The sequence below is a fragment of the Toxotes jaculatrix genome, chromosome 17 (assembly GCF_017976425.1).
Source record: "Toxotes jaculatrix isolate fToxJac2 chromosome 17, fToxJac2.pri, whole genome shotgun sequence".
NCBI lineage: Eukaryota > Metazoa > Chordata > Actinopteri > Toxotidae > Toxotes > Toxotes jaculatrix.
Window position 1 is genome coordinate 588,143 of NC_054410.1, and position 27,828 is coordinate 615,970.

At 49.2% G+C, this 27,828-nt stretch overlaps 1 protein-coding gene across 1 annotated transcript; it reads left to right on the forward strand.

The window, feature by feature from the left end:
- The first annotated feature begins 754 nt into the window (after window positions 1-754).
- Window positions 755-27,334, forward strand: hectd1 (HECT domain containing 1). The gene is made up of 44 exons (XM_041060735.1): window positions 755-944; window positions 4,755-4,929; window positions 5,152-5,301; window positions 5,401-5,635; window positions 7,238-7,465; window positions 7,658-7,939; window positions 8,043-8,313; window positions 8,568-8,644; window positions 8,759-8,857; window positions 9,042-9,156; window positions 9,977-10,151; window positions 10,393-10,531; window positions 10,953-11,123; window positions 11,397-11,619; window positions 11,777-12,040; window positions 12,484-12,695; window positions 12,811-12,957; window positions 13,215-13,309; window positions 13,545-13,650; window positions 13,754-13,888; window positions 14,182-14,321; window positions 14,598-14,810; window positions 15,299-15,409; window positions 15,613-15,779; window positions 15,918-16,094; window positions 18,687-19,667; window positions 20,700-20,921; window positions 21,511-21,644; window positions 21,754-21,910; window positions 22,334-22,404; window positions 22,543-22,694; window positions 22,782-22,836; window positions 23,010-23,232; window positions 23,370-23,452; window positions 23,561-23,688; window positions 23,863-24,064; window positions 24,216-24,353; window positions 24,627-25,111; window positions 25,443-25,601; window positions 25,829-25,907; window positions 26,013-26,106; window positions 26,721-26,871; window positions 26,955-27,099; window positions 27,197-27,334. Exons 3-44 carry the CDS (start codon window positions 5,162-5,164, stop codon window positions 27,332-27,334), a joined length of 7,719 nt encoding a protein of 2,572 aa, XP_040916669.1. The 5' UTR covers window positions 755-944; window positions 4,755-4,929; window positions 5,152-5,161.
- The last annotated feature ends 494 nt before the right edge of the window (window positions 27,335-27,828 follow it).

A 27,828-nucleotide genomic window follows, 5' to 3' on the forward strand; every position in this document is an offset into this window, starting at 1 on the left:
GCCCGCTGAGCGCATCTGAAATCACAGATTCTGTGTTTTCACCGGTTGTGAAACGCTTTGGAGACAGGTCTGACTGCTGCCTTCACGTGCTCTCGGAAACCACAGATTGCCTAGAACGTGATCGTGACGCGTCCCTATGACAAGACGTTGAGGTTTGTGTGCCATGGTCTTTACTGTCTTAATGTTGAAATGAGAAGTTGTCTTTCATAAACACAATAACCACATGTACCAATCACCTCCTAACCGGAAAGTCTTCATGTGAAAAAGCACTGGAAGTGTTTCTGTAACACTTCAACAACGGATTTGTTCTTTGTTGAGTCTGAAGAGACCAAACTAACCAGTTTTTTCTGTTGAAATATAAATAAACTGTTCTAAATTCAGATTGTGCTTTACTTCTCCTTTTGGCTTTATGCTCCTGTAACTATTTGTGATGTCATGTGGTTTTACAGCAGCATATTTGTCCTGTGTACCCTACTGAGTTTATACTTTTCGTTGAACATAGTAATACCGGTTGACAGGCAGGATGCTTCTCTGTAAACTACTGAAGTTTGATCGACCCCGTCGAATTCCAGTGAAGGTGACCTGCTTTTGCCTGGCAGATGTTGGTCAGTCCGCGTTTGTCTTTTGATCTAGATGAACCGAAGAAAGGTGCTGCTACTCATCATTTACAGTGTCTTTGATTTTCGAGGTCATTCGTTTTTCCGAGCTCTGTGCGGGCGCCTGAACGCGACAGCCTCGGTCGGCTCGGCTCTCCATTTCAGTCCGCTTCGTTCATCGCCTCCTCAGCGGCCGTTCCGACCTCTTTACACCCGTTCAGAAGAAATGGGAACGCCTTGATTTAAACCCCGACATCGGCGATACACGAGCTCTCCAGTCTCTAGTTGGACCCAGATTATCATTCTTCGTACCGCCGTCCATCGTCTCTGTGCCTAAAAGAAAAGACGGTGAGTCTTTATTCCCCCAGGTAAACCTAGAGCCAGGGCCGCTGTCTCTCGTGGTGGGTGTCCGAGGTTGTTGTGCGGCCTCTCGGCTCTCCCGGAACTCGAGCCTCGTGGATTACGTTTGAAGTCCGAGGCCGCAGGTATAGCTAGCTTACTAAATTGACATTAACGACACATTTAAAACACACAAACGATGATAACGTTGTGTGTTGGGCGAAGCAGTTCACCAGCGAGTGAAATCCACACGAGCCGCGGTTCTATGAAAAAAATGTTATTCCAGTGCGAGTTTGGGCTAGCTAGCGTGGTGCTAACCGGCTAACCCGAACCAGCTCCGCGGATTTCGTTGCCGTTAATTGATTTCTGTGCTGGACGACAGACCAACGTGTAACTTTGTCCGAGGTTGTCGAGTTCGTGGTTTCATATTTGGGATATTTTCGGGGAGTTACACTGTGCTTTACCGGCCTGACAACATCGCAGTTGCTAGCTAACGGCTAACGCTCAGAGGCTGGCAGTTAGGGAGCGTTACTCGGCCATAAAGCCCTGTGGTGCGGGCTGGACCCTTCGCTGCGGGGCTTAACGTCGCCAGCAACAAAGCCCCGCTGTATCCTCTTATGCTGATGTGTGTCTGATGAAATAATTCACGTTGTGCCCAGGCAGGATGAGGAAACGTGGGGTCACACAGGCAGCTGCTTCAGCAGAGGCTGAGCCGTGTCATGTTCCCTGTTCACTCAGGCAGTGTTTCTGTGGCCGAGTTTCTCACTGTGTGTTAAGTTTGAAGTCACAAACAAAGGAGGTTTGTTCCAGCTGGGCAGGGAGACATGGGAATATAATCACACTACCACAAGATTTATTATGTTTTAAAGGTGATTAATGTTAAAACCACCTCACCATAAGCTTCACTCAGTAGCTGTTCTGGAGCTTTCTATCATATCATAGTCTTCCTCAGCAGCTGGAGTAAACAACTGTCGGGGAACAGTAGACATTAAAATTTCACTTTTATCTCAGTTCAAGAACTTTTCATCCATGTTAGCATTACCTGTAACTTAATAAATGACTTGTGAAGGTATTACTGAGTCTGTAAAGGGCTAAAAGTCCTCATGAGACTAAGTCAGACCAACAATCCACCGAGCCACAAACATCATTTACAGTGACCTGACTCAGTGAAGGACACATTTGTCACGTGGAGATGAAACCGGTTTGTGTTGGTCAAGAGTTTTAAATGTTGATGAATGTTTGTTTGTTTACTTGGATGTTTAAATGTTGTTGTGTTTCAGTTTATTAGAAAGACCAAGTCATCAGTGTGTTTCCTGTAAACATATTTCACTAACGATTAGTGCTGCAGCGATTAGTCAATCGGTTAGTTGATTGGAAATAATCTCATCATTCGATTGATGTTTTCAGTCATTTTTCAAGAAAAAAAAACAGTGTGAGAGAATTTGATGCTTTTCTTCGTCACACTTGGCAGTAAAGTTTGAATTTTAGACTGTTGGTCCAACAAAGCGAGACGCTGGAAGACCTTTTGTCTTCTGTGGGAGATAATGTGCATTTTTCATTTTATTGTCGACTTGTTGAGAAGATGATGAATTGAAAAAAATAGTTATGAATTGCAGCCTTAATACGGTTATGTAAAGTCAAAAATAACAAGGTGCTTCACATTGCTGTGATACGGTTAAAGGTTGAATGTTGTTGGACATGTTTCCACACTGGAGTAAAAGCTTCAGTCGTTTAACACAAATTAATTTGTACAACACATCGTCCAACCACATCTAAATCACCGAATCGATTTCAGCCACGATGTGACGGATCCATATCAAAGTTTCTGTCAGTGTCTTGATAAAGTTCGTTTTTTCATCACAGGTGTAAACGGTGTGTTTGACCTCGACCTGGTTTTCCTCAGTCTGGATTGTGCCTCTGCAGGTTCTGATGGTTGAGGGTGATTGAATCGGCGTGTGTTGTGAAATGATGGCTGTTGAGCGTGTGCAGACTTTGGCAGGCTGAGCTATGGTCCTGAGGAACGAGAGTGTGTGTGTTTTGTCGCTGCTGCTGACTGCTGACCTCAATCTGGACTTAGAAAGTGGACACAGGATACCACGAGCGGTTAAGGAGTGAAAGCCAAACCCTGTGACTGGCCGGCTACACTCAGTCCTGCTGTGGTCGCCCTGGACCTGGGGGAGGGGTCAGGATGCTCTCTGGCAAGTTGTGATGATTAATCCATTGATAAGAGGATCTGGCTCAGCACAGCCTGTTTATATCCAGACAGACAGACAGACAGACAGACAGACAGACAGACAGAGACAAACAGGCTTCAAATTAGGCCCTAATCAACTTCGCTTGGACCCAGCAGACTCCCAGCATGCCGTGCTGCAGTGCTACGCAACCTGATAGAGCAGCTGTTGTGATCCAGGGATACTGGGACATCCAAACTTTAAACCCTCACACAGGGAAGAGTCCAGCTAACCATTGTTTGTGCTACAGTAAATATACAGATCATTTCCCCCATTGTTTAATCAGTTGTTAATGATTTAGTTTGTGGATCTGGTGTTGGCCAGGTAGTATATTGGAAAGGTTGCTCATTATTTCCTGAAACTTCGCCATTTATCTGTAATTTACAGGGATATTTCTGTGCAGAGGTGACACAGCTTGGTGCTAATTATCAGGGAAATGGAGAAAGTGTTAGTTGTCACATACATGTATCATATGTCCACAGACTAGACCTGTGAAATCAACATTTTCTGTCTGATCAACACTTAAGAACTTTGTTTTCCTCAGACACTTTGATTGACACTGACCTCTGTTCACCAGTGGTGTGTGTGTGTGTGTGTGTGTGTGTGTGTGTGTGTGGTTGTCTGTCTTTATGTGTCAGCCCTGTGACTGTCTGGTGACCAGTCCAGGGTGTACCCCACCTCTCGCCCGCAGTCAGCTGGGATAGGCTCCAGCTCCCCCGGATGTGGCCTGTTTGTGTTCAGTAAAGGCCTGGGAAGAATGGTTTGCAGTTTGTACAGTTTTACTGGCTGATGTTTTCTGTGACAGGTGACTCTCTGATCCACCTGCCTCTGACGGTCAGATGAGCACCGGGATTTCATGTTGAGGCGCTTTAGATTTGCATATGGGCTTCATTCAGTTGATGACTCCCTCTGCCTGTCAGACTAAAGGCAGGGTAGAAAAGCTTTGAGGTTCAGATCAGCCACGTCTCTGCTGGAGAAGAGAGAACCATGTCAGAGCTCAGTTACATGAACTCATCAGATCCTGAACTTCCTCTGTTAAAGTCACAGAAACACACGCTGCTGTTTGTGTGTTTGGGAATGTTTTCACATGTGCACAGTGCAGCACACAGATCTGCCCTCGGCTGTTTGGTCCAGTGTGCGGCTGGGCCAGACTTTGATTTGCCTGAATTTGTTTAATTAGGTCTGTGTCGTAGTGGACAGGCGTCGCCAGTAGAGTAAACACAAAGCCCTCAGTGTAATTTATATAATAATAGATTTCTTTGTGTGTGACAGTGACAAAGAGAGAAACTGTCCTAAACACACGAGTATGTGCCGGAGGTGTTTGTCTTGTCCAGAAATTATCCACTGCCCCTTATAAACAAGCTGCAATCATCCAGGAATTATCTGGTGCCTTTAAATAAACAAGCTTGTTCAAGAGTCATCCAATAATTATCCACTGTGATTAATGAGCACAAACTGTAGCTGCTCCTGAATTATCCACTGTCCTGTATAAACAATGATTAACTAATGTTGATTCCTGCTCTATCTCTAGTGTCAGGTGATTAAATGTCTCTGTCTCTTCCTCTCTGCTCTGTTCCTCTGTTTACAGGTGAAGAGACTACATGTCCCAGAACCCCCTGTGAGAGTGAGCGAGAGAGCAGCTTCTTCCCTGTCCGTGTTTCCTCTCTCTGTCCGTCTGCTTGGTTGGATGAGTCCCAAACAGAGACAGAACTGTGAGCAGTGATTGGGCGCTGAGCCAGACCGGGTAGCCAACGGGGAGCCAGGTGAGATGGGGGGGTGGGGGGTGTGGGGGGTGGGGGGGGGTTGTGCACTGTACTTAATGGTTGTTTCTTCATTTTTCCACAAAGTTTTCAGAAGAAAATAATGGAAACAGATCTTCTTTTGTTTTCTTCACAAATAACCTGGCGTGTGTTTTCATTTATTGAAAATGTTTCAGACCCTGCTGGCTGCTAAACTGGGTGTTAACTGTATGTTGGTCTCCTCAGGCTAGCCATCATGGCAGACGTGGACCCAGACACTCTGCTGGAATGGCTGCAGATGGGTCAGGGCGATGAGCGGGACATGCAGCTCATCGCCCTGGAGCAGCTCTGCATGCTGCTGCTCATGTCTGACAACGTCGACCGCTGCTTCGAGACGTGAGTTTTCCCGTTCTTCGTCACAGGTGTTTTGTATGGTCAGTAGAGAAGAGGTGCGAGGTTGGTGGACTCTGCGCTCACCTTCTCTCTTCTTTCCAGCTGTCCTCCTCGGACGTTCCTCCCGGCGCTCTGTAAGATCTTCTTGGATGAGAGCGCTCCAGATAACGTGTTGGAGGTCACGGCCCGAGCCATCACCTACTACCTGGACGTGTCGGCGGAGTGCACCCGGAGGATCGTGGGAGTGGACGGAGCCATCAAGGCGCTGTGTAATCGGCTGGTGGTGGTGGAGCTCAACAACAGGACCAGCAGAGACCTGGCCGAGCAGTGTGTCAAGGTAACGAGTGTGTGGAAGAAAATATATTTAAAAAAGAAATGGCAATGGTAAGCAAATATGGGCCTGTGGACCAAATGTGGCCCTGTGTCAAAAATAATTGGTCCCCTGATGAAAGCTGACATCCTGCCTTTCATGTTGTCTATTAGAACTTTTACATGATGAGCCTCATGTAAATATGACCTAGTAACATCTCCTGGCTCCATATGAAGAGATGAAGGCTGTTTGAGCAGTGCATTAGCCGAGATAAAGTCTAATGATTTATGATTAATTACACAGGTAAATAATTAAGTTTGGCCCAGGGCAGAGTCACGTTCATCCAACCGTTACACCTCGAGTCTCTTAATGCTGCACAGAGGAAATCTGGATTATCATCAAATCATGTGTTCTTTAATTAAGGAGAAGGAAAAGCATTTTCATGTCATCATGTATGTTGGAACGATCGGACACGAGGCTGAGTTCTGTGCACGGGTTCTCTGTTCCTTGACCAGTTTGAATCACCAGCCCTGCACTTACTCACTCCTGACGGGGATTGGTTGATCTGTCATGGTTTCATATCCTGCAGTAATAAGGACCAACATGTTCAGAGAAACAAACGGTGATGTGTAGCTGTTCTCCGGCGTAGCTGCATTACCACAGCCAGTATGTGCTCGTCCAGTGTTAGACAGTTATCAGGTCTTTTTTTATGAATGAAGGGCACAGATTTATTATGAATTTTGTTCCTTCAGCCATTAAATTGTTCTTGTTGTGTGTACTGTAGTACTGTACTTGTATGTCTGTAGTACATGAATATATCATGTCATAAATCACTTCATGTGTCATATTACGTATTTGTTGAGACTCCTACCGATTCCAGTCATGACCAGAGCGATCTTACCTGCATGCTAACGGCAGACACCGTGGCTGTAGAGACCGTGGAGGTCGAGTGGCCTCGCAGTAAACGCAGCTCCGGTGTGTTTGTCTCATTGCTGAGTAATTCGGGGCTGAGGTATCATGGGTTTGATAAGCTGGGTCACACAGCAGCAGTGTGTTTAGTTCCAGTGAAATCTCATCAAAGAGCGGCTGTTTGTCTGCTGCCGTCGTTATCCTGAACAGGGCCAGTGTGTCAGGCGGCGGATAACAGGAGGTTAACTGAGGATAAGACATGATGACTGATCACAGCTCAGCCTGCGCCTCAGTTTCTGTGCCGTTTGTGCTTTTGTTGAGTTTTTGAAGCAGAGCCACGTCACAGGAGATTCACAGCCACGTGCTATCAGACGTTTATTAATACACATCACAGGACAGCTGTTCTTTATTCAGGCCTCAGTTTGTCTGTGCCTCATGTTCCAGCTCTGATCTGTCCTGCTGATAGAGGCAGAAACGGTTTATTCATTATGGAGTCCTTTTTTAAACGTCTCGAGGGAGAGGGCGAAGCTTTTCATCTAAAACCGTTAGAAACGTCCCTGTTAATTCAGAAGGTTAGGAATCAGTGTGTGGATCCGTTTTTACTGTAATCACAGAGGCACCGAAAGGTGAGAGTGTTTTCATTTACGTTTGAACGTGTGTGTGTGTGTGTCTCTCTCTCTCTCTCTCTCTCTCTCTCCCTCTCTCTCCCTCTCCCTCCAGGTGCTTGAACTGATCTGCACCCGAGAGTCTGGTGCTGTGTTCGAGGCCGGCGGTCTGAACTGTGTGCTGAGTTTCATCAGAGACAGCGGCCACCTGGTCCATAAAGACACCCTGCACTCAGCTATGGCCGTGGTGTCCCGGCTCTGCAGTAAGATGGAACCTCAGGACTCGTCTCTGGAGACCTGCGTCGAGTCTCTGTCCAGCCTCCTCAAACATGAAGACCACCAGGTAACTAGGAAGGAGTCAGATACGTTTAAAAATGCCTGAAATTATTATTAGATATAGTTTATTGATCCCCTAAAGGAAATTGTTACATCAAAGGAGGAAGTGCCATAATATTAGAGATCTACATAATGTTACGGTATCTGTCATAATATGACGATATCTCATGGATATTGTGCGATTACCCCTGTCCTCCAGGTGTCAGACGGTGCTCTACGCTGCTTTGCCTCATTGGCCGACAGGTTCACTCGCCGCGGCGTGGACCCCGCTCCTTTAGCCAAACATGGCCTGACGGAGGAGCTGCTGTCCCGGATGGCGGCCGCCGGCGGCACCGTGTCGGGCCCCGCCTCCTCATGTAAGCCTGGCCGGACCTCGACAGGTGCCACCCCCTCAGCTCCCGACTCCAAACTGAGCAACCAGGTGTCAACCATCGTCAGCCTGCTGTCCACGCTGTGCAGGGGCTCGCCGCTCGTCACACATGTAGGTCGCCACGTCTTAAACCCCAGCACAGGGAACTGGAATGTAATTACTTACAGAAACTCAGCATTGTCTGGTATGTTCTCCCCCTCTCTGCCGGGTCCAGGACCTGTTGCGTTCGGCGCTGCCTGACTCCATGGAGTCTGCTCTGGGGGGAGATGAGCGCTGCGTGCTGGACACCATGCGACTGGTGGACCTCCTGCTGGTGCTTCTGTTCGAGGGACGAAAGGCACTGCCCAAGTCCACGGCGGGGTCAACAAGTCGGATCCCCGGCCTCCGACGTTTAGACAGTTCAGGGGAGAGATCGCACCGACAGCTCATCGACTGTATCCGCAGCAAAGACACAGACGCTCTGATCGACGCCATCGACACCGGAGGTAAGAACACAGGCGGGGGCTGAAGCTAATTATGTTCCATGTGAGAAGTTATGTTGATGTCTGATAAGTATGTGAATGACATGCTAAGTAACTACTTACCAACTCATGTTAGTTACTTACTGACTCAGGCTTTAACCAGAAAAGATGTAATTTTAAAACCAAGTGGAAAACAGCTGCATATCCTCACGGCGCTGTAACATGGTCAGTGCTTTGTTTTTTAATGACTCCGAGTAACTGACTGTCCTCTGTTGCAGCTTTCGAGGTGAACTTCATGGACGATGTTGGACAGACGCTTCTCAACTGGGCTTCAGCTTTCGGCACACAGGAAATGGTGAAGACAAATGCACTCACGCTGGCAGAGACACCAGAACCCTCATTTGAGTTCTGTTCTTGTTTGTAGCCGCTCTCGCTGCTTTATTCCTGACTGAACTACTTATTGTTACAGGTGGAATTTCTGTGTGAAAGGGGGGCCGATGTCAACAGAGGTCAGAGGTCATCTTCACTACACTACGCTGCCTGTTTCGGACGCCCGCAAGTAGCCAAGGTAACACACACAGAGATCCACAGAGTGAATAGAAGCTGTAAACACAGCGTCCTGAGGTCAGAGTTTGGTGATTTGAGTTTTTCTTTCAGGAAACGAAGATTCACAAGGGCTCATGTTGTGTTCTCTGCCTCTGATTGGCTTTGTATGTCGAGTCATGACGTTTGCTTTGTGTGTGTCTGAGCAGACTCTTCTGCGTCACGGAGCCAACCCTGACCTGAGAGACGAGGACGGAAAGACTCCTCTGGACAAGGCCAGGGAGAGAGGACACAGTGAGGTGGTGGCCATACTGCAGTCCCCTGGTTAGTAAACCCGTAATACTACTATTAACTCCTACTATTACTACTATGACTCAGCGTTTCAGAGAGGGTGTGGGTTTGCCTGTGGCTCTTCACTCAGCAGAACAGGATTTACCCATAAAACAACCAGTCATTTGTCTTTAGAATGAAGATATTCATATTAAGTGCTGATCTGGGGTCAGACTCTGGGTCTCTCTGAAGCGCTTTGAGACTTTAATCATTTGGATTCTTGTTCATTCATCTCAGACGTCTCACGCAGTTTTGGCTTTTATTACTGGAACTGTTACCTTTGTTATGATTATATGTAATTATTAAAGTGAGAGAGTAGCTATGATTTTATAGTTCAGTCCCAGAGAGCTGGGCTGTGGTTTGTTATGCTGGAAGTTCCTCTCTCTGTGATGACGTTCTCTCGTCCCAGCTCCCGTTGTACACTTTACACTGAGTGTTGTCCCCGTCCCTTCACCTGCCATCTTGTCTTGGCACCGTGCTGATGGACTTTGTTAGGATGAGTCTGCCATCTTGTTTACTCTGTGTAGTTTGGTTCTTGTGTATTGTGTCTGTTAATTTATTTTCTTATATAATTTCTCGACCCTGGAAGAATTCAGATTCTCACAGGAGCTGCGTGTTGGCTGAGGGCTGGGTCAGTCCCCATGGTTCTAACTCAGCCTGTGCTTGTGCATGTTCATGTTTAAACAGTGGCTATCTGTGATTTTCCCAGTCTGTGATAGTTTTTGTCTTAGCTCTGTCTCTCACTCATTAGAGGGAAAGTGTGGGTCCGCTCACACAGCACCAGTGAAGTAACGTGAGTCGGTGTGTGTTTCAGGAGACTGGATGTGTCCGGTGAACAAGGGCGACGACAAGAAGAAGAAAGATGTGAACAAGGAGGAGGAGGAGGGCAGCGAGCCCAAAGGAGACCCAGAAATGGCTCCGATCTACCTGAAGAGACTGCTGCCTGTTTTTGCACAAACCTTTCAGCAAACCATGCTGCCTTCTATTAGGTAAATGTCCCACAGGCCTCAGTGCTTTTCACATGTACAAAGGTGTTGCTGAGATAAGTTAGAAAAACTGAACTGTTTCAAATGTCAGCGAACACGAGATTCACCGTTTGATTCAGAGCAGGTGAAAGATGGACTGCTCCTTTAAGCTGTGTGTGTGTGTGTGTGTGTGTGTGTGTGTGTGTGTGTGTGTGTGTGTGTGTGTGTGTGTGTGTGTGTGTGTGTGTGTGTGTGTGTTTTGTAGGAAAGCCAGTCTGGCTCTGATCAGGAAGATGGTTCACTACAGCAGTGAAGTGCTGCTGAAGGAGGTGTGTGACAGTGAGACGGGACACAACCTCCCCACTGTGCTGGTGGAGATCACTGCTACTGTCCTGGACCAGGAGGTACACACACACACACACACACACACACACACACACACACACACACACACTTTCATCTCACAGCACTGGAACTGTTTTTTATCTTATGATTTAGTTTTTTCCTGTGCTGCCCTGTTGAAGTACGCTGTAACAAATAAAAATCAGTATTATCATTATAATTATTGCTCAGTTCACTTGTGAAATAAGTTATATTTCTGAACAATAATAATAATAATAATCCTACGTCCTTCAGTTCATTTCGCAGACTTTAAAAACACATCTACTCTTTACACACACATTCCATATGTACTGTAGGCTACATATATTCCTGTGTTGAAAATGAAGTAGTATGAACAGCAGGTACCAGGCACCTGCATGGCAAAATACAAAATAATCTGAAACTCTGAACTTTGTGAACTTACTGCCTGTGTCTGTTCCTCAGGATGACGATGACGGTCACCTCCTGGCTCTGCAGATCATCAGAGACCTGGTGGACAAAGGTGGAGACATTTTCCTCGACCAGCTGGCTCGACTGGGAGTCATCAACAAGGTGTCCACTCTGGCTGGACCGGCGTCTGATGATGAGAACGAGGACGAAGCAAAGCCTGAGAAGGTGGGTGGGGTTAAAGCACCATGTACCTACATTTCATACTGAAATGAACTTTCTGTACTCACTGTATTTACTGTATTTTCTATTAGATATCAGCACTTTACCAGAATGTTCCATTTAAGGAAACAATAAAAACCCTGTAAGGATGTGGTCGAACACAGTGTTTTTGTGGTTTTTATGTCCACAGAGGAACAAAAACATGATGTTTTAGAACATGTTAAGAATATTTTGAGTACATCGAACTGCCTTCATCACGTCTGTTTGTTTCTATTGCAGGAGGAGGAGGTGCAGGACGATGCAAAGGAGATCCAGCAGGGGAAACCGTATCATTGGAGGGACTGGTCCATCATCAGAGGCAGAGACTGTCTCTACATCTGGTCGGACGCTGCCGCTCTTGAGCTCTCCAACGGATCCAACGGCTGGTTCAGGTTCATCCTGGATGGAAAGCTGGCCACCATGTACTCCAGTGGGAGTCCAGAGGGGGGGTCAGACAGCTCCGGTATGAACACACTCATAACACACTGGTTTTCTTTGTAGCTGTGCCTGGTTTCTTTTCTCCTTTTTCCTGTCTCCCCTTCTTGCTCTTTTTCTCATCTCTCTTCTTTTTTTTTTTTTTTTCTTCTTGCCCCCTCCACCCCCACACACACCTCCTGCAGAGTCTCGCAGCGAGTTCCTGGAGAAGCTGCAGCGGGCGAGGAGTCAGGTGAAACCAGTAACAGCCAGTCAGCCAATCCTGTCCAGTGTGGGTCCCACTAAGCTGACTGTGGGGAACTGGTCTCTGACCTGTCTGAAGGATGGAGAGATCGCCATCCACAACTCGGACGGACAGCAGGCCACCATCCTGAAGGAGGACCTGCCGGGCTTTGTCTTCGAGTCTAACCGGGGAACCAAGCACTCCTTCACCGCTGAGACATCGCTGGGTGAGTCTCAGCGTTTCCCAGCATGAATGTATCACCATAAACTATGGGAGGGAGTAAAGAAGAAAGTTGAATCTTATGGTCTGAGTTCGCACCTGATCGCACCTGGCCTTCCTGTCACTGATTCGATGCTGTCCGTTTACAGCATCCGTGTTGCTGGTAGTGCATGTTAAAATGCATTGCTTACCAGGGCTGTGATTCACTCTGAGTCCAGAGGGAAGTCCTCACATCAATGATTGTTCTGTAGAGCGTCACAGCTGATTGGAGGCTGCTTCCTCCAGGATCTTACCGCTCCTTTACAGGACTGTGGTACAGAGACCGTTAGTAAGGAGGGATTTATCATATCCTGTAGAGAGGCGCTGACTCAGGGTATATGTCTGTTTGTCTCCCAAGCTGAAAGTTAACATTGTGTTTTCTGGTGTGTGCGTGCGTGCGTGTGTGTGCAGGTTCTGAGTTTGTGACGGGCTGGACGGGGAAGCGAGGCAGGAAGCTTAAGTCGAAGCTGGAGAAGACGAAGCAGAAGGTGAAGAGCATGGCGAGGGAGCTGTACGACGACCACTTCAAAGCTGTGGAGAGCATGCCCAGAGGAGTGGTGGTCACCCTGAGGAACATCTCCACACAGCTGGAGTCTGCCTGGGAGCTGCACACCAACAGACAGGTAGAGAAACAGACTCTCTAATGTCCTGCGTACGGCCCCAGCTGCTCTTTGTAGCAGGATTAATTCTGGTTATTTATATGTATTTTGTCCTGTTGTACCATTTGTGTGTTTGCAGTGTATTGAGGGGGAGAACACGTGGAGGGACCTGATGAAAACAGCTCTGGAGAACTTGATCGTAGTTTTGAAAGATGAAAACACGATTTCTCCATATGAGATGTGCAGCAGCGGCCTGGTCCAGGCTCTGTTTACGGTCCTCAACAATGTGAGTGCTCTGGTTTTTATCATTAACATTTTATTTTATTATTTTCTAACAGTGTAACAGGGTCATAGATTCACAGCACATTTCAAACGCCCCCAAACAATCAAGCCCCCTTCATGTACAGCAGACCTGTCTGTAGTAATTACAGCCACACTAGTTGTACTATTTAAAATAAATAACATAAAATATATATGTCACATTCTACACGACACGATTTGAAAACATGGCACTGATGTTTGTTCTGCTGTGTCTGTGTGCAGAGTGTGGAACTGGACCTGAAACAGGACTGTAAGCCTTTAATGGAGAGGATCAATGTCTTTAAGGCGGCTTTCAGCGAGAATGAAGACGATGAAAGGTAACAACACATCCGCATCTCGACTTTAATGAAGCTCGGTCTGACCCTGTGATGTTCACTGACACAAACCATCAGCTGTGGCGCACAGATTATTCATCAGATCATTGTTTAGTTGATTTCATCTGTTGTAACTTTGATAACATGAACTCAACTGTTTGTGAAAACAAAAGTCAGAGAATCGATGAGCTGTTAACAACTCAGAGTTTGAACTGTGTGTGTGTGTGTGTGTTTGCAGCCGACCAGCTGTTGCCTTAATCCGTAAACTGATAGCTGTCCTGGAGTCAATTGAACGTCTACCTCTGCACCTGTATGACACTCCAGGATCCTCATACAACCTGCAGGTGAGTCGCACTGTGTTCACAGTTCACATCACTGTAAGTCTCACTGATTCTTAGGTCGTGTTCGTGTCCGTGCATCTGACTGTTGTGTGTTTGTGTTTATCAGATCTTGACGAGGAGGTTACGTTTCCGTCTGGAGCGAGCGTCGGGCGAGACGGCTCTGATCGACCGGACCGGCCGCATGTTGAAGATGGAACCGCTCGCTACTGTGGAGTCTCTGGAGCAGTACCTGCTGAAGATGGTGAGGATGCACTCAGCACAACAATACACACACAACAACACAAATGCACAGCTGGGGTTTGATGATGATACATATCATCACAGATTTTTGACATTTTGACAGAATGCTAATGTTGATAGAGAACCACCTGACCTAACCATGTGACTCATTTAATCAGTCTTCAGACAGCTGATTGGTCAAACTGTGTGCTCTCGATTGGCTGGAGCAGAAACCTGCAGCCACACCCTTTGTGGGACAGTGTGGACACCTCCGATCTAACTGAGTTACTGCCAATCATCATCTTCCTCCTCCAGGTGGCGAAGCAGTGGTACGACTTTGAGCGCTCGTCCTTCGTCTTTGTGAGGAAGCTGAGGGAAGGACAGACCTTCACCTTTAGGCACCAACATGACTTTGATGAGAACGGCATCATCTACTGGGTTGGAACCAATGCCAAGTAAGAACCCTGACTGCATGCCAGGTTCCAGTCTGAGAGCCGTGCTTCGGTGTGGTTCTGTTGTGTTCTGAGGTTGGGGGTAATATTCATGTCAAACTGAAGAGGCACAGTTTATCTAACAACACCTTTAGGCTGCAGGCGTTGTTACATTTCCCCTGTTCATAGACCTATTAAAGGCGAAGTTTGATCAGCAGTTTTTAAATTCCATCATCACAGCTGGACTTCGGCCGGACTTTCAGTTTTCTTATAACTAAGTCTTTTGTCTTTTGCACTCAGGACGGCGTACGAGTGGGTAAACCCTGCTGCCTATGGCCTGGTGGTGGTTACATCATCAGAGGGGCGGAACCTTCCCTATGGGCGGTTGGAGGATATCCTGAGTCGGGATAGCTCCGCCCTCAACTGCCACACCAACGACGACAAGAACGCCTGGTTCGCTGTCGACCTCGGCCTCTGGGTCATTCCATCAGCGTACACCCTGAGACACGCCAGGTATTAAAACAAACGCACACCCTGAGACACGCCAGGTATTAAAACAAACGCACACCCTGAGACACGCCAGGTATTAAAACAAACGCACACCCTGAGACACGCCAGGTATTAAATCAAACGCACACCCTGAGACACGCCAGGTATTAAAACAAACGCACACCCTGAGACACGCCAGGTATTAAAACAAACGCACACCCTGAGACACGCCAGGTATTAAAACGAACGTACACCCTGAGACACGCCAGGTATTAAAACAAACGCACACCCTGAGACACGCCAGGTATTAAAACAAACGCACACCCTGAGACACGCCAGGTATTAAAACAAACGCACACCCTGAGACACGCCAGATAATAAAATATAAAGTAAAACCAGACACTTCCTGTGACATATTTTGTTTTCTGTTCAGTTTTTATCTGTTGCTTCAACCTCTCCTCTCCTCCTCCTCCTCCTCCTCCTCCTCCTCCTCCTCCTCCTCCTCCTCTCAGGGGTTATGGCCGCTCTGCGTTGAGGAACTGGGTGTTTCAGGTGTCGAAGGACGGTCAGAACTGGTCAACCCTCTACACTCATGTGGATGACTGCAGCCTCAACGAGCCTGGGTCTGACACTCGTCTTGTTTCAGTGAACTCATCCATTAACTGACTGTTTCAGAATGATTTGTGTGAAATTCACGACGACAGGAGGAAGAAAGTAACTGTGAATGAATGAACACTGAGAGGCAGATGTGGACCAGTATTCATCCATGAGCTGTATCTTCTCTGGTGAAGTGTGAGGGTGTAACTGTGTGGGTGCATCTTCACAGATCGACGGCCACGTGGCCTCTGGACCCATCCAAAGACGAGAAGCAGGGCTGGAGACACATCAGGATCAAACAGATGGGGAAGAACGCCAGCGGTCAGACTCACTACCTGTCCCTGTCTGGACTCGAGCTGTATGGGACCGTCACCGCCGTCTGTGAGGACCAGCTTGGTACGAATCCCATCACCTTAGTCACTTTTGCATTCAGGTGGAACTTCGGTGGTATTCCATCATTAAACTTGTCGTCATCTAATGCCATGTGCATGACTGATATTGACCTGTCTGTCTCTCTCTGTCCTCCTCCCTCAGGTAAAGCTGTGAAGGAGGCGGAGGCGAACCTCCGCCGCCAGCGCCGCCTGTTTCGTTCCCAGGTGATGAAGTACATTGTTCCCGGGGCGCGGGTCATCCGCGGCATCGACTGGAAGTGGCGAGACCAAGATGGAAACCCAGCTGGAGAGGGCACCGTCACCGGAGAGGCCCACAATGGTAAGATGTCCAGGAAAACAGAAACTTGTTGTGATTGGTCCTTCAGCAGCAGAGGACCGTGGATCCACAAAGCAGCAGCGGAGGCTATCGTCGTTAACATCCACACGACCTGCTGGTTCAAATACCTGCCAACGAGCTGCTGTGTGACTCTGTAATCACTGATCATCACTGATCATCACCGATGTAATGTGTCACTCATCTGTCTGTGCTCATGATGGTACATATCTGTACGAGCCGTGTTCATGTTTGACGTGTAAAAGAAACGGACGAGTGAAATCTTCACAGCCTCGTGTGGTTGGTGAGGATCAGTGCCGACGTGTATCCCAACACACACACTGGTTGTTTTCTATGTAAAGTCCCACATACTGTCAGCTTCTCCACTCCCCACTCCCCTTTTGTGTGTGTGCGTGTGTGTGCGTGTGTGCGTGTGTGTGTGTGTGTGTGTGTGTGTGCGTGTGTGTGTGTGTGTGTGCGTGCGTGTGCGTGTGCGTGTGTGTGTGTGTGTGTGTGTGTGCGTGCTCAGAGTTAGAGAAACATCTGACTGAATGTCCTTCATACAGTTACAGTCATAGCACAGCGTGACGTGTGTGTTGGTGTGTGTGTTGGTGTGTGTGTTGGTGTGTGTTGGTGTGTGTGTTGGTGTGTGTGTTGGTGTGTGTGTTGGTGTGTGTTGGTGTGTTGGTGTGTGTGTTGGTGTGTGTTGGTGTGTGTTGGTGTGTTGGTGTGTGTGTTGGTGTGTGTGTTGGTGTGTGTGTTGGTGTGTGTTGGTGTGTTGGTGTGTGTGTTGGTGTGTGTGTTGGTGTGTGTTGGTGTGTGTTGGTGTGTGTGTTGGTGTGTGTGTTGGTGTGTGTGTTGGTGTGTGTGTTGGTGTGTGTGTTGGTGTGTGTTGGTGTGTTGGTGTGTGTGTTGGTGTGTGTGTTGGTGTGTGTGTTGGTGTGTGTGTTGGTGTGTGTTGGTGTGTTGGTGTGTGTGTTGGTGTGTGTGTTGGTGTGTGTGTTGGTGTGTGTGTTGGTGTGTGTGTTGGTGTGTTGGTGTGTGTGTTGGTGTGTGTTGGTGTGTGTTGGTGTGTGTGTTGGTGTGTGTTGGTGTGTGTGTTGGTGTGTGTGTTGGTGTGTGTGTTGGTGTGTGTGTGTGTGTTGGTGTGTGTTGGTGTGTGTTGGTGTGTGTGTTGGTGTGTGTGTTGGTGTGTGTGTTGGTGTGTGTGTTGGTGTGTGTTGGTGTGTGTTGATGTGTGTTGGTGTGTGTGTTGGTGTGTGTTGGTGTGTGTGTTGGTGTGTGTTGGTGTGTGTTGGTGTGTGTGTTGGTGTGTGTGTTGGTGTGTGTGTTGGTGTGTGTGTTGGTGTGTGTGTTGGTGTGTGTGTTGGTGTGTGTTGGTGTGTGTGTTGGTGTGTGTGTTGGAGTTAGCCGGGCCAGTGGACTCTCTGAAACATAAGACAGAGCAGCTGTACGGAGCAGAGTTTCACCATCGAGAGAATCAGAGAGAAAACAGACGCACTTCAGTTGGTGCCAGTACGACAGCCAGAGAAGGAACAGCTCCATAAGATCCCACTGCCCGAACACACTCCTCTCTGCCTCCTGTCTCCTCCTCTCCTCCTCTGTCTCCTCCTCTGTCTCCTCCTCCTCCTCTGTCTCCTCCTCCTCTGTGTCTCTGTGTCGTATTCAGATCCGGTGTCAGTGAGCTGATCGCCACCAGCAGCTCTGTTGATTTATCGTTTTGATGAATCATAGCCCAGGATGATCATCATTGTTGTTTCTGAGTTTAGTTTCTTTCTTTGTGGCTTTGACAGGAATATTTTCTACTTTTGCTTTGATTGTCATTTTCTGTGACTGTGTTCATAATTTTCTCTCTCATCGCTCCACCTGGACCAAAACTCCACAGGTGGAGTTTGGACAATGTGTTGAACATGGTGGCGTTTAAAGTCACAGTGAAACAGTAAACACACACACACACACACACACACACACACACACACACACACACACACATCTTGGCCAAACTTAACTTGCATACATCATGATTTCAATCATGAATTCAATCAAGATATTTTATCTAAACAGAGAATTTCAAAGAACCAGAATCAACAAACAGAATCAGAATTGATACATTTCAAACAGGACCCAACCATAGCACAGTATTGCAGTTAATTGATTGTTGGCTACTGTGATTTGTACAGTTCTGTTATTGTAATAATCTTTAATATTCTTTAAAATGCTAAAGCTAAAGAAATGAAGTGCTTCCACAGGCTGGCCTGTTTGTTTGTGTACACATTTAAAACCACTGTACCTGTCTCTGAACGAACCTCAGAGGGGACGGAGACGAGCAGGTCCCACACACTTCTGACATGACTCCTGTGCTCACTTTTTATTGTGGTTATTACAATAAGACAAAAGAGTTTTCATTGTGACTTTAAATGAACATTTCATACAAACTTGTGCTGTGGTCTGGTCCAGTGTGGAGCTGCTCTGACTGTAAGCTGCTTCTCTGCTGTCTGTCTACCTCCCTCTACCACTCTCTCTCTCTGTCTCTCTCTCTCTCTGCCGGGTCTCTGACATCCATCCGTCCGTCTCCCTCCTATCTCTCTGTCCATCCAGGCTGGATTGATGTAACCTGGGATGCTGGCGGCTCTAACTCTTACCGTATGGGCGCTGAAGGGAAGTTTGACCTCAAGCTTGCTCCAGGGTACGACCCTGAGTCGGCTGCCACAGCGCCGTCACCCAAACCTGTCTCATCCACTGTTTCAGGCCCCGCCTCCTCCACGGTGGGACCCTCCGCGACACAGACGGCCAGCGGCGGCAGCACCACCACTACCTCCACGTCCTCGTCCTCCCAGCAGCAGTCATGGAGCAGCCTGATGAAAAATAACTGTCCCGACAAGGGCGGGGCCACGTCGCTCGGCGGGGCCAGCTCCAGCAGGAAGGGCAGCAGCAGCTCCGTCTGCAGTGTCGCCTCATCCTCCGACATCAGCCTGAGCTCCTCTGCTGGGCTACCAGGGGCGGGGGCTCTGCGACTGGAGAGGAGGGCCGAGGGGCTGCTGCTCGACCAGGGCTCCGGGGTGGGAGGAGTAACCGGGGGGGGCGGCGGTTCTGACGGACAGCAGCAGGAGCCGATCGTCGTGCTGTCGTCCGCGGTGGAGAGCGGGCCCGGCTCAGCGTCCAGCTCTGGCACGCTCACTGCCGACACACCCGCCCCCGGAGACGAAGCCAGAAATAAGGACTCATCCGCGGCGACCACCGACCCGGCAACGGCCATCTCCATGGGCCTGGTGAGCGTGAGCTCCCCTGACGTCAGCTCGGTGTCGGAGTCATCCAGCAAGGACACGCCTTCCCAGAGGCCTCTGTGCTCGGCAGCTAACGCCCGGCTGTCGGTCAGCTCGCTGCTGGCTGCCGGCGCTCCCATGAGCTCCAGCGCCAGCGTTCCCAACCTGTCGTCCCGCGAGGCCAGTCTCATGGAGTCCTTCGTCCGCCGTGCGCCCAACATGTCTCGCACCAACGCCACCAATAACATGAACCTGAGTCGCAGCAGCAGCGACAACAACACCAACACGCTGGGCAGGAACGTCATGAGTACTGCAAGTGAGTTCTCTGTTACTGCTACGCTAACACTTCCCTGTCCCTGCCAGAGAGGAACATTAGCAATATTACCAAAGTAATATGTATCAGGAATATCCTGTGAAGCTGCCAGTGAAAACCGTCGTGTTAGCATGCTAACACCTCACTGTAGTTACCAGGGAGAACCACAGAGACCAGTCAGCTGTTCTGACTCACTGAGGCACTGACTGAAATCTGTCTAAGGACAGAGACAACCCTCTGTCACACTGACTAAACATTTAGACAGGGACAGGACACATGACTGTTCATTAACGAAGTCTGGACTAACTCATCAGCACTTACTAACTAAAGTCCAGGCATTCAAGTCCATAACTTGGTTAGCTTGGTTGTTCACCTGTTACATCATTCAGCTCTGATCCAACTGGACAAACATCAACTTCTCCTAAAAACCAGTTGTGTCTTAGCTGGTCAGGATTGTGAGCCAGGACCGGTAAATCAGTCCGAGTCAGCCGAAATTAAGAAAATGTAGTTGCACAGCTTGTAGTCCTGTCTGCCATGCTTTGTTATATTTATATTCATTAAGCTCGTGAGGAGAAACATGCAGGGAATAATGAGGATGGGCTCGGGGAGTTGTGGGATGTGTTTGATGACTAAATGTTGTTGTTTTATGTTTGACCATTCACTGATACTCAAAGTCCACCAGAAAGCTCAGTGGGCTGTAGGTGAAGACTGCTTCCTGGTCAAAATCTGCCCAGCAACACTCTAAAGCAGGAACAGGAAGTTTGCTGTGTTTTGATTGGCTGACTGAAGATGCAGTTCCTCTGTTTTCAGCTTCTTCTGAGTCAGATTGTGCACAGAACTGAGACTTGTGGTCCTGAGACCTGAGGTGGACTGAGGAGATCCAGGCTGGTTGCCCTGGTTGCATCCTGCAGCCAATCAGCAGCTGTTCCCAGTCAGCTGACTGGAGCTTAACAAGCTTCCCCTGCTGCTTCGTCCGTTTGGTTTCTGACCGACTAACCGCCCTTTGTTTGATTTTGTTTGTTTGTTTGTTTGCAGCTTCTCCTCTCATGGGCGCTCAGAGCTTTCCTAACCTCACCACCACTGGCACCACCTCCACCGTTACCATGTCAACCTCCATAGTAACCAGCAGTAATAACGTAGCCACGGCCACCACGGGTCTGTCGGTTGGCCAGTTACTAAGCAACACCCTGACGACCAGCCTGACGTCCACGTCCAGTGAGAGTGACACAGGCCAGGAGGCTGAATTCTCTCTCTATGGTTGGTGATCACACACACGTGCGCGCGCACACACACACACACACACACTCTCAGCGTGCTTTAGCTAACCTGCCTCCTAACTCCTCTCACATCCAGGAGCTATCAGCTAAATATGACCTCTGAAAACTCAGAGCTCTGTTGTTCTGTGTTGCACAGACCTGAAGTCTGGAGTGTGATTATTTTTTATTACTGATCATTTAAAGGTGAAGCCTCTGTCTGAGACTCTGTCCCACTGATTTAATGCGTGACAGTTTTTCACGCTCACAGCTGCACAATAAAACATACAGCAAGCTGCGAGCAGGTGCATCATGGTCCAACAGCCTCATGGTGCATCACAGATCAGGAAGCTGATGAGGCGGGTTAACACCTGGATTTGGAGTCCAGATGCAGGGAAGCGATTTAGAATCTGAGTTTAGTGAAGCTGTGTAAATAATTATTTACTTTAGTTATTTTAACAAATAATCCCAAATATCTCTGGAGCCACAAAAAGCCTCAGAGCGGCAGCTGGAAATTTTCCTTTGCTGCTCCCGCTTTGAACGATTTGACCAACGTCATATGTCCTTTCTGTGTCTCTGCCAACCTTCTGTAGACTTCTTGGACAGCTGTCGTGCCAACACGTTGTTGGCCGAGCTGGACGACGAGGAGGACCTCCCAGAGCCCGACGATGACGACGACGAGAACGAAGACGACAATCAGGAGGACCAGGAGTACGAGGAGGTCCTGGTACAGAAACAGACCTTTTTTGTTTTTGTTTTCTGGGTTTTAAAATAACAATAAAAACAATAAAATAAAATAAGGAAGTGAGGATGAGTGTGTGGCTGCTGTCCTGCAGGAGGAGGAGGAGTACGAGACCAAAGGAGGCCGCAGGAGGACGTGGGACGATGACTTTGTGCTAAAGAGACAGTTCTCAGCTCTGGTTCCTGCCTTCGACCCCCGACCAGGAAGAACCAACGTCCAGCAGACCACCGACCTCGAAATCCCCCCACCAGGTACGCACAGACACACGCGCACACGCACGCACACACACACACACACACACACGCACACACACACACACGCACACACACACACGCGCACACACACACACACGCACACACGCACACGCACACACACACACACACACACACACGCACACGCACACGCACACACACACACACACGCGCACACACACGCGCACACACACACACACACACAGGCACACACGCACGCACATACACGCATGCACACACACACAGGCACACAAGAAAAATAAGCAATAAAAGTAATAAAAATATGCAAAGCAGGAGCCACGAGTCATCTGTGGTTTTTCTTTTATTTGTTCAGTAAATTCCTGCTCAGCTTCCTCAGGTGACTTTATTCAAACTAAACTATAATAAGTTGGTGAGTTTTACACTCTCTCATCTTTGATTCAGGAACTCCACGTTCGGAGGTTCAGGAGGAGGTGGAGTGCGCTCCGTCTCCTCACCTCGCTCTCACCCTGAAGGTAAGACAGAGTCCCCAGTGGACAACACACAGTAACTGAGTTACTCATGTCCAGGTAGAGGAAACATTGCAAACAAGGCGCTCAGGGTTTGATGAGAGAATCACGTGTGTGTGTGTGTGTGCGTGTGTGTGTGTTCAGGTGGCGGGGCTCGGTACGACCCGGGAGGTGGAGCTTCCTCTGTCCAACTACAAGTCCACCATCTTCTACTACGTCCAGCGTCTGCTGCAGCTCTCCTGCAACGGAGCCGTGAAGACGGACAAACTGCGGCGCATCTGGGAGCCGACGTACACGTAAGACGAGGAGAAGCAGCCTGACTGTGAACTGTCTGACCTTGTCTCAGATGTTGGAGGTTTTACTGTCGCTGTTTTGTCCTGCAGGATAATGTACAGAGAGCTGAAGGACTCTGATAAAGAGAAGGAGAGCGGGAAGATGGTGATTCACACACTCATCACACCCTTTTTTTTTCCCTCTGTTTCTTTCAAACTTGCATAATTTTCAAAAGAAAGTTCAAACTGAATTTAACTTTATTAACTTCAGTGGTCTTTATGCTACAGGATGAATCAAACAGCCTGACCTCTGACCTCTAATCCGTTTCCCTCCTCCAGGACTTCTGTGAGCACAGTATCGGGGGTCGTTCTGGTGGTCTGAGCCCGAGTTCGGTGGCAGCCAATCAGAGCAGTGAGATCCTGGGCGGGCCCAGAGAGGCGGCACAGGCGAAGGCGGGCTGCATCCAGAACGCCTGCGGGGTGGAGGACGTCCTGCAGCTGCTACGCATCCTCTACATCATCGGGGGAGACGCTGCGTCCAACGCACGCACGCTGCAGGAGGGTACGAACACACACATTCCTTTTTAGCAGATGAACCAAAAATCGGAGACGACGGTCTCTTACCGAGCTCCACGCTGCTGTGATGTTGAACACAACTGTGCATAAATGCAGTTTGTGAGTTTGTGATTGTGTGTTCAGATGTGGACGAGCTGCAGTTCAATGCCTCTCCAGAGGAGTTCACCAGTAAGAAGATCACAACCAAGATCCTGCAGCAGATCGAGGTGAGTCGGTCACAGTTTGTGCTTCCACTGCAGCGCGTCCCGTCTCGATGAATGAAGTTTGTCCATGAAGGCAGCACGTTGCTGAACCAAGACATTTTGTTTTCCCAGGAGCCTCTGGCTCTGGCCAGTGGAGCGTTGCCCGACTGGTGTGAACAGCTCACCTCCAAGTGTCCTTTCCTCATCCCCTTTGAGACCCGACAGCTCTACTTCACCTGCACCGCCTTCGGAGCCTCCAGGTGAGTTAGAGTTTGAGCAGACATCCAGGACCTCCCCCTGTACAAAAGATCAGATACAACCCAGACGCATTTCTGGAAAACGATACTGAATGGTTTCTTCCTGTCCTTGACCCCGACCCAAACATTGACCCCCCCGACCCCGACTTCTGACCTCTGACATCTGCGTCTCTGCAGGGCAATCGTGTGGCTGCAGAACCGGCGGGAGGCCACCATGGAGCGCTCTCGGCCGTCCACAACGGTGCGGCGCGACGACCCCGGAGAGTTCAGGGTGGGCCGCCTCAAACACGAGCGAGTCAAAGTCCCCCGAGGAGACGCCATGATGGAGTGGGCTGAGTCCGTCATGCAGGTCCACGCTGACAGGAAGTCCGTGCTGGAGGTGAGCTCCTCCAGGTTGATCTGTGTATCAAACCTGTTACACACACTTACTGGTAATGTTCAAGGTTTTTCTGGTAAGAAACGTGTAAAATATTAACGATAATTTTATCGGACGTGTCCGTGTGTGTGTCCGTGTGTGTGTCCGTGTCCAGGTGGAGTTTCAGGGCGAGGAGGGAACAGGTCTCGGTCCGACTCTGGAGTTCTACGCTCTGGTGGCTGCAGAGTTTCAGCGAACGTCTCTGGGAATCTGGCTGTGTGACGACGACTTCCCGGACGACGAGTCGCGACAGGTCAGACACACGAACGGTTTCTGTGAGAGTGAAAGAAAAACAGACGGAGAATCACAGATGTTCCGCAGCAGGAGACAGAAGTGATCTGAGCTGACGCCACATCGTGTTCTCTGTTCAGGTTTCTCATCGCATCAGGACCAGTTTATGAAGCAGGTGTTATAAACCTGATCACCTGACCTGGTCTTCTGTTTGAGCCAAACAACAAAATCCAAGTCTCTGTCCTCTTTAGTCTCCATGGAGGACACTGAGCCTGGTCCTGTCTCTGTGTTGCAGGTGGACCTGGGCGGCGGTCTGAAGCCTCCTGGTTTCTACGTGCAGCGGTCCTGTGGTCTGTTCCCGGCTCCGTTCCCTCAGGACAGCGAGGAGCTGGAGCGAATCACCAAGCTCTTTCACTTCCTGGGCGTCTTCTTGGCCAAGTGCATTCAGGACAACCGGCTGGTGGACCTGCCCGTGTCCCAGCCTTTCTTCAAGCTGCTCTGCATGGGGGACATCAAGTCCAACATGAGCAAGCTGCTGTACCAGTCTCGCAGCTCGCCGCAGGGTCACGACCCGGAGCGCCCCCACCTGCAGCCCTTCCTGCTGCTGTCCGAGGTGCAGTCGGAGGCGTCCACCGAGGAGAGCCAGGAGACCTACTCCGTGGGCAGCTTCGACGAGGACTCCAAGTCCGAGTTCATCATGGACCCGCCAAAACCTAAACCGCCGGCTTGGTACCACGGCATCCTGACCTGGGACGACTTCCAGCTGGTGAACCCACACAGGTCAGAGGGCAGTGATAAGCTCAGCAGCTCGCTCTCCAAACCGCTCATTAACACTTTACCGAGACAATGTACGAACAACAGAGGCTCCTAAAACACGTTGTGAACGAGTGAGTGAGTGAGTGAGTGAATGAATGAATGAATGAATGAATGAATGAATGGCCATAAAAAGCACCAAACATAAACCATTCATCTGCACCTGAAACCTGAGTCCTGATCTTCAAGGTTCCAGCTGAAACCTAAGTCAACAACATAAACAACAGGCTGATAAACAAACACACAGCTTTTATTGTTGCTGAAGCCAGATGTGTAACAGCTGCACGGTTTCCTGCAGGGCCACGTTCCTGAAGGAGGTCAAGGAGCTGGCGGTGAAGAGGAGGCAGATTCTGGCGAGTAAGAGTTTATCTGAAGACGAGAAGAACACGAGGCTGCAAGACCTGATGCTGAGGAACCCGCTCGGCTCCGGACCGCCGCTCAGCATCGAGGACCTCGGGTAAAATGCAACAACAAACAACAACCACCTTTATTCACAGTGAAGCTTTCACAGCAGTGTTAGAAAGATCCAGACACCTCACACCATCTTTAACACGGAGCCAACACATTCAAAAACTGATCAAAGATAAACACACAGAAGTTAAAGCATGACGTCAGCGTGTGAGTGATCTGTCAGTAACATGAAGGATCACAGCTGATTGTTTCCACTTTCATTTCTCTCCTCAGGTTAAACTTCCAGTTCTGTCCGTCCTCAAAGGTTCACGGATTCTCAGCTGTGGACCTGAAACCGAACGGAGACGACGAGGTGAGAGAGACATCGTCCCCACTGAGAACCCGAGGACTCACACTGCTACTAGCACTTTATACTCACTGTGTGTGTGTGTGTGTGTGTGTGTGTGTGGATACACAGATGGTGACCATGGAGAATGCAGAGGAGTACGTGGAGCTGATGTTTGATTTCTGTATGCACACCGGCATCCAGAAACAGATGGAGGCCTTCAGAGGTACACACACACTCACTCACACACACACACACACACTCACTCACACACACACAGACACACACACACACACACACACACACACACACACACACACACACACTCACTCTCACACACACACACACTCACTCACTCACACACACACACTCACTCTCACACACACACTCACTCACACACACACAGACACACACACACACACACACACACACACACACACACACACACACACTCACTCTCACACACACACACACTCACTCACTCACACACACACACTCACTCTCACACACACACACACTCACTCACTCACACACACACACTCACTCTCACACACACACTCACTCTCACACACACACTCACTCACTCACACACACACACTCTCACTCTCACACACACACACTGATGTTTAAATGACAGGAGCCACTTCACCGTGATGATTGATCAGATCAGTTTCTGCAGGTTTTACTGTTTCTGTTCAGACCAACTGACAACAACCCCCCACCCCCTGCCTCTTCTCCCCTCTCCCCCGTCCCTTCCATCCCCCCCGTTCCTCCTGTCCCCTCCTGTCCCCCCTGTCCCCCCCTGTTCCTCCTGTCCCTCCTGTCCCCCCCGTCCCTCAGAGGGTTTTAATCGAGTCTTTCCGATGGAGAAGTTGAGCTCTTTCAGCCATAAGGAGGTCCAGATGATCCTCTGTGGGAACCAGTCCCCTTCCTGGACAGCTGATGACATCATTAACTACACTGAGCCAAAGCTGGGTTACAGCAGAGACAGGTATGTCTCACGGCACACACACCTGAGCATTCACCTGCTGACTGACACTGACACCTCCCCCCCTCTCCTTCCCTCCCCCACAGTCCTGGCTTCCTGCGGTTCGTCAGAGTGTTATGTGGGATGTCGTCTGATGAGAGGAAAGCCTTCCTCCAGTTCACCACCGGCTGCTCCACGCTGCCCCCTGGTGGCCTCGCCAACCTGCACCCCCGCCTCACCATCGTCAGGAAGGTAAACTGCTCCTCCTCCTCCTCCTCCTCCACATCTCAGCGGGAGTTTACATGTTTACATCACGTACATGCTGTGATTGTCTCTGCGTCCTCCTCAGGTCGACGCCACTGACTCCAGTTACCCGTCAGTCAACACGTGTGTTCACTACCTGAAGCTTCCTGAATATTCCTCTGAGGACATCATGAGAGAGCGTCTGTTAGCCGCCACCATGGAGAAAGGCTTCCACCTCAACTGACCACTGAGCATGCTCCTCTACTCTTCTGTCTGTCGCCGCCCGCCACGTGATTGACGGATCAGCCAGCCAATCCAAACCAGCCGACTGACTGACCCGGTGGGGGGGTCCATCTTCATCTTCATCAGCAGCAGCATCCTCCTCCTCCTCACCCACCTGAGCTGCTGCTGCTTTCTGTTGCTGCAGGCTGGCTGCTGTGTGTGTGTGTGTGTGTGTGTGTGTGTGTGTGTGTGTGTGTGTGTGTGTGTGTGTGTGTGTGTGTGTGAGTGAGTGTGTGAGTGTGAGTGTGTGTGTGTGTGTGTTGACCCTCCTCCTGTTTTCGGTTTAGCGCCTGGTTTGACCCATAGCTTCTGTTTTCGGTTCCTCCTCCTCCTCCTCCTCTTTTTGTTTTTATTTTTGTGTTTTATTGCTTTTCATTTCCGTGTGTGTGTGCGACAGTTTTGGGGTTGTGTCTGACCGGCTGTGAAGGTCGAAGGTCAGAGTGCATTTGGTGTTTT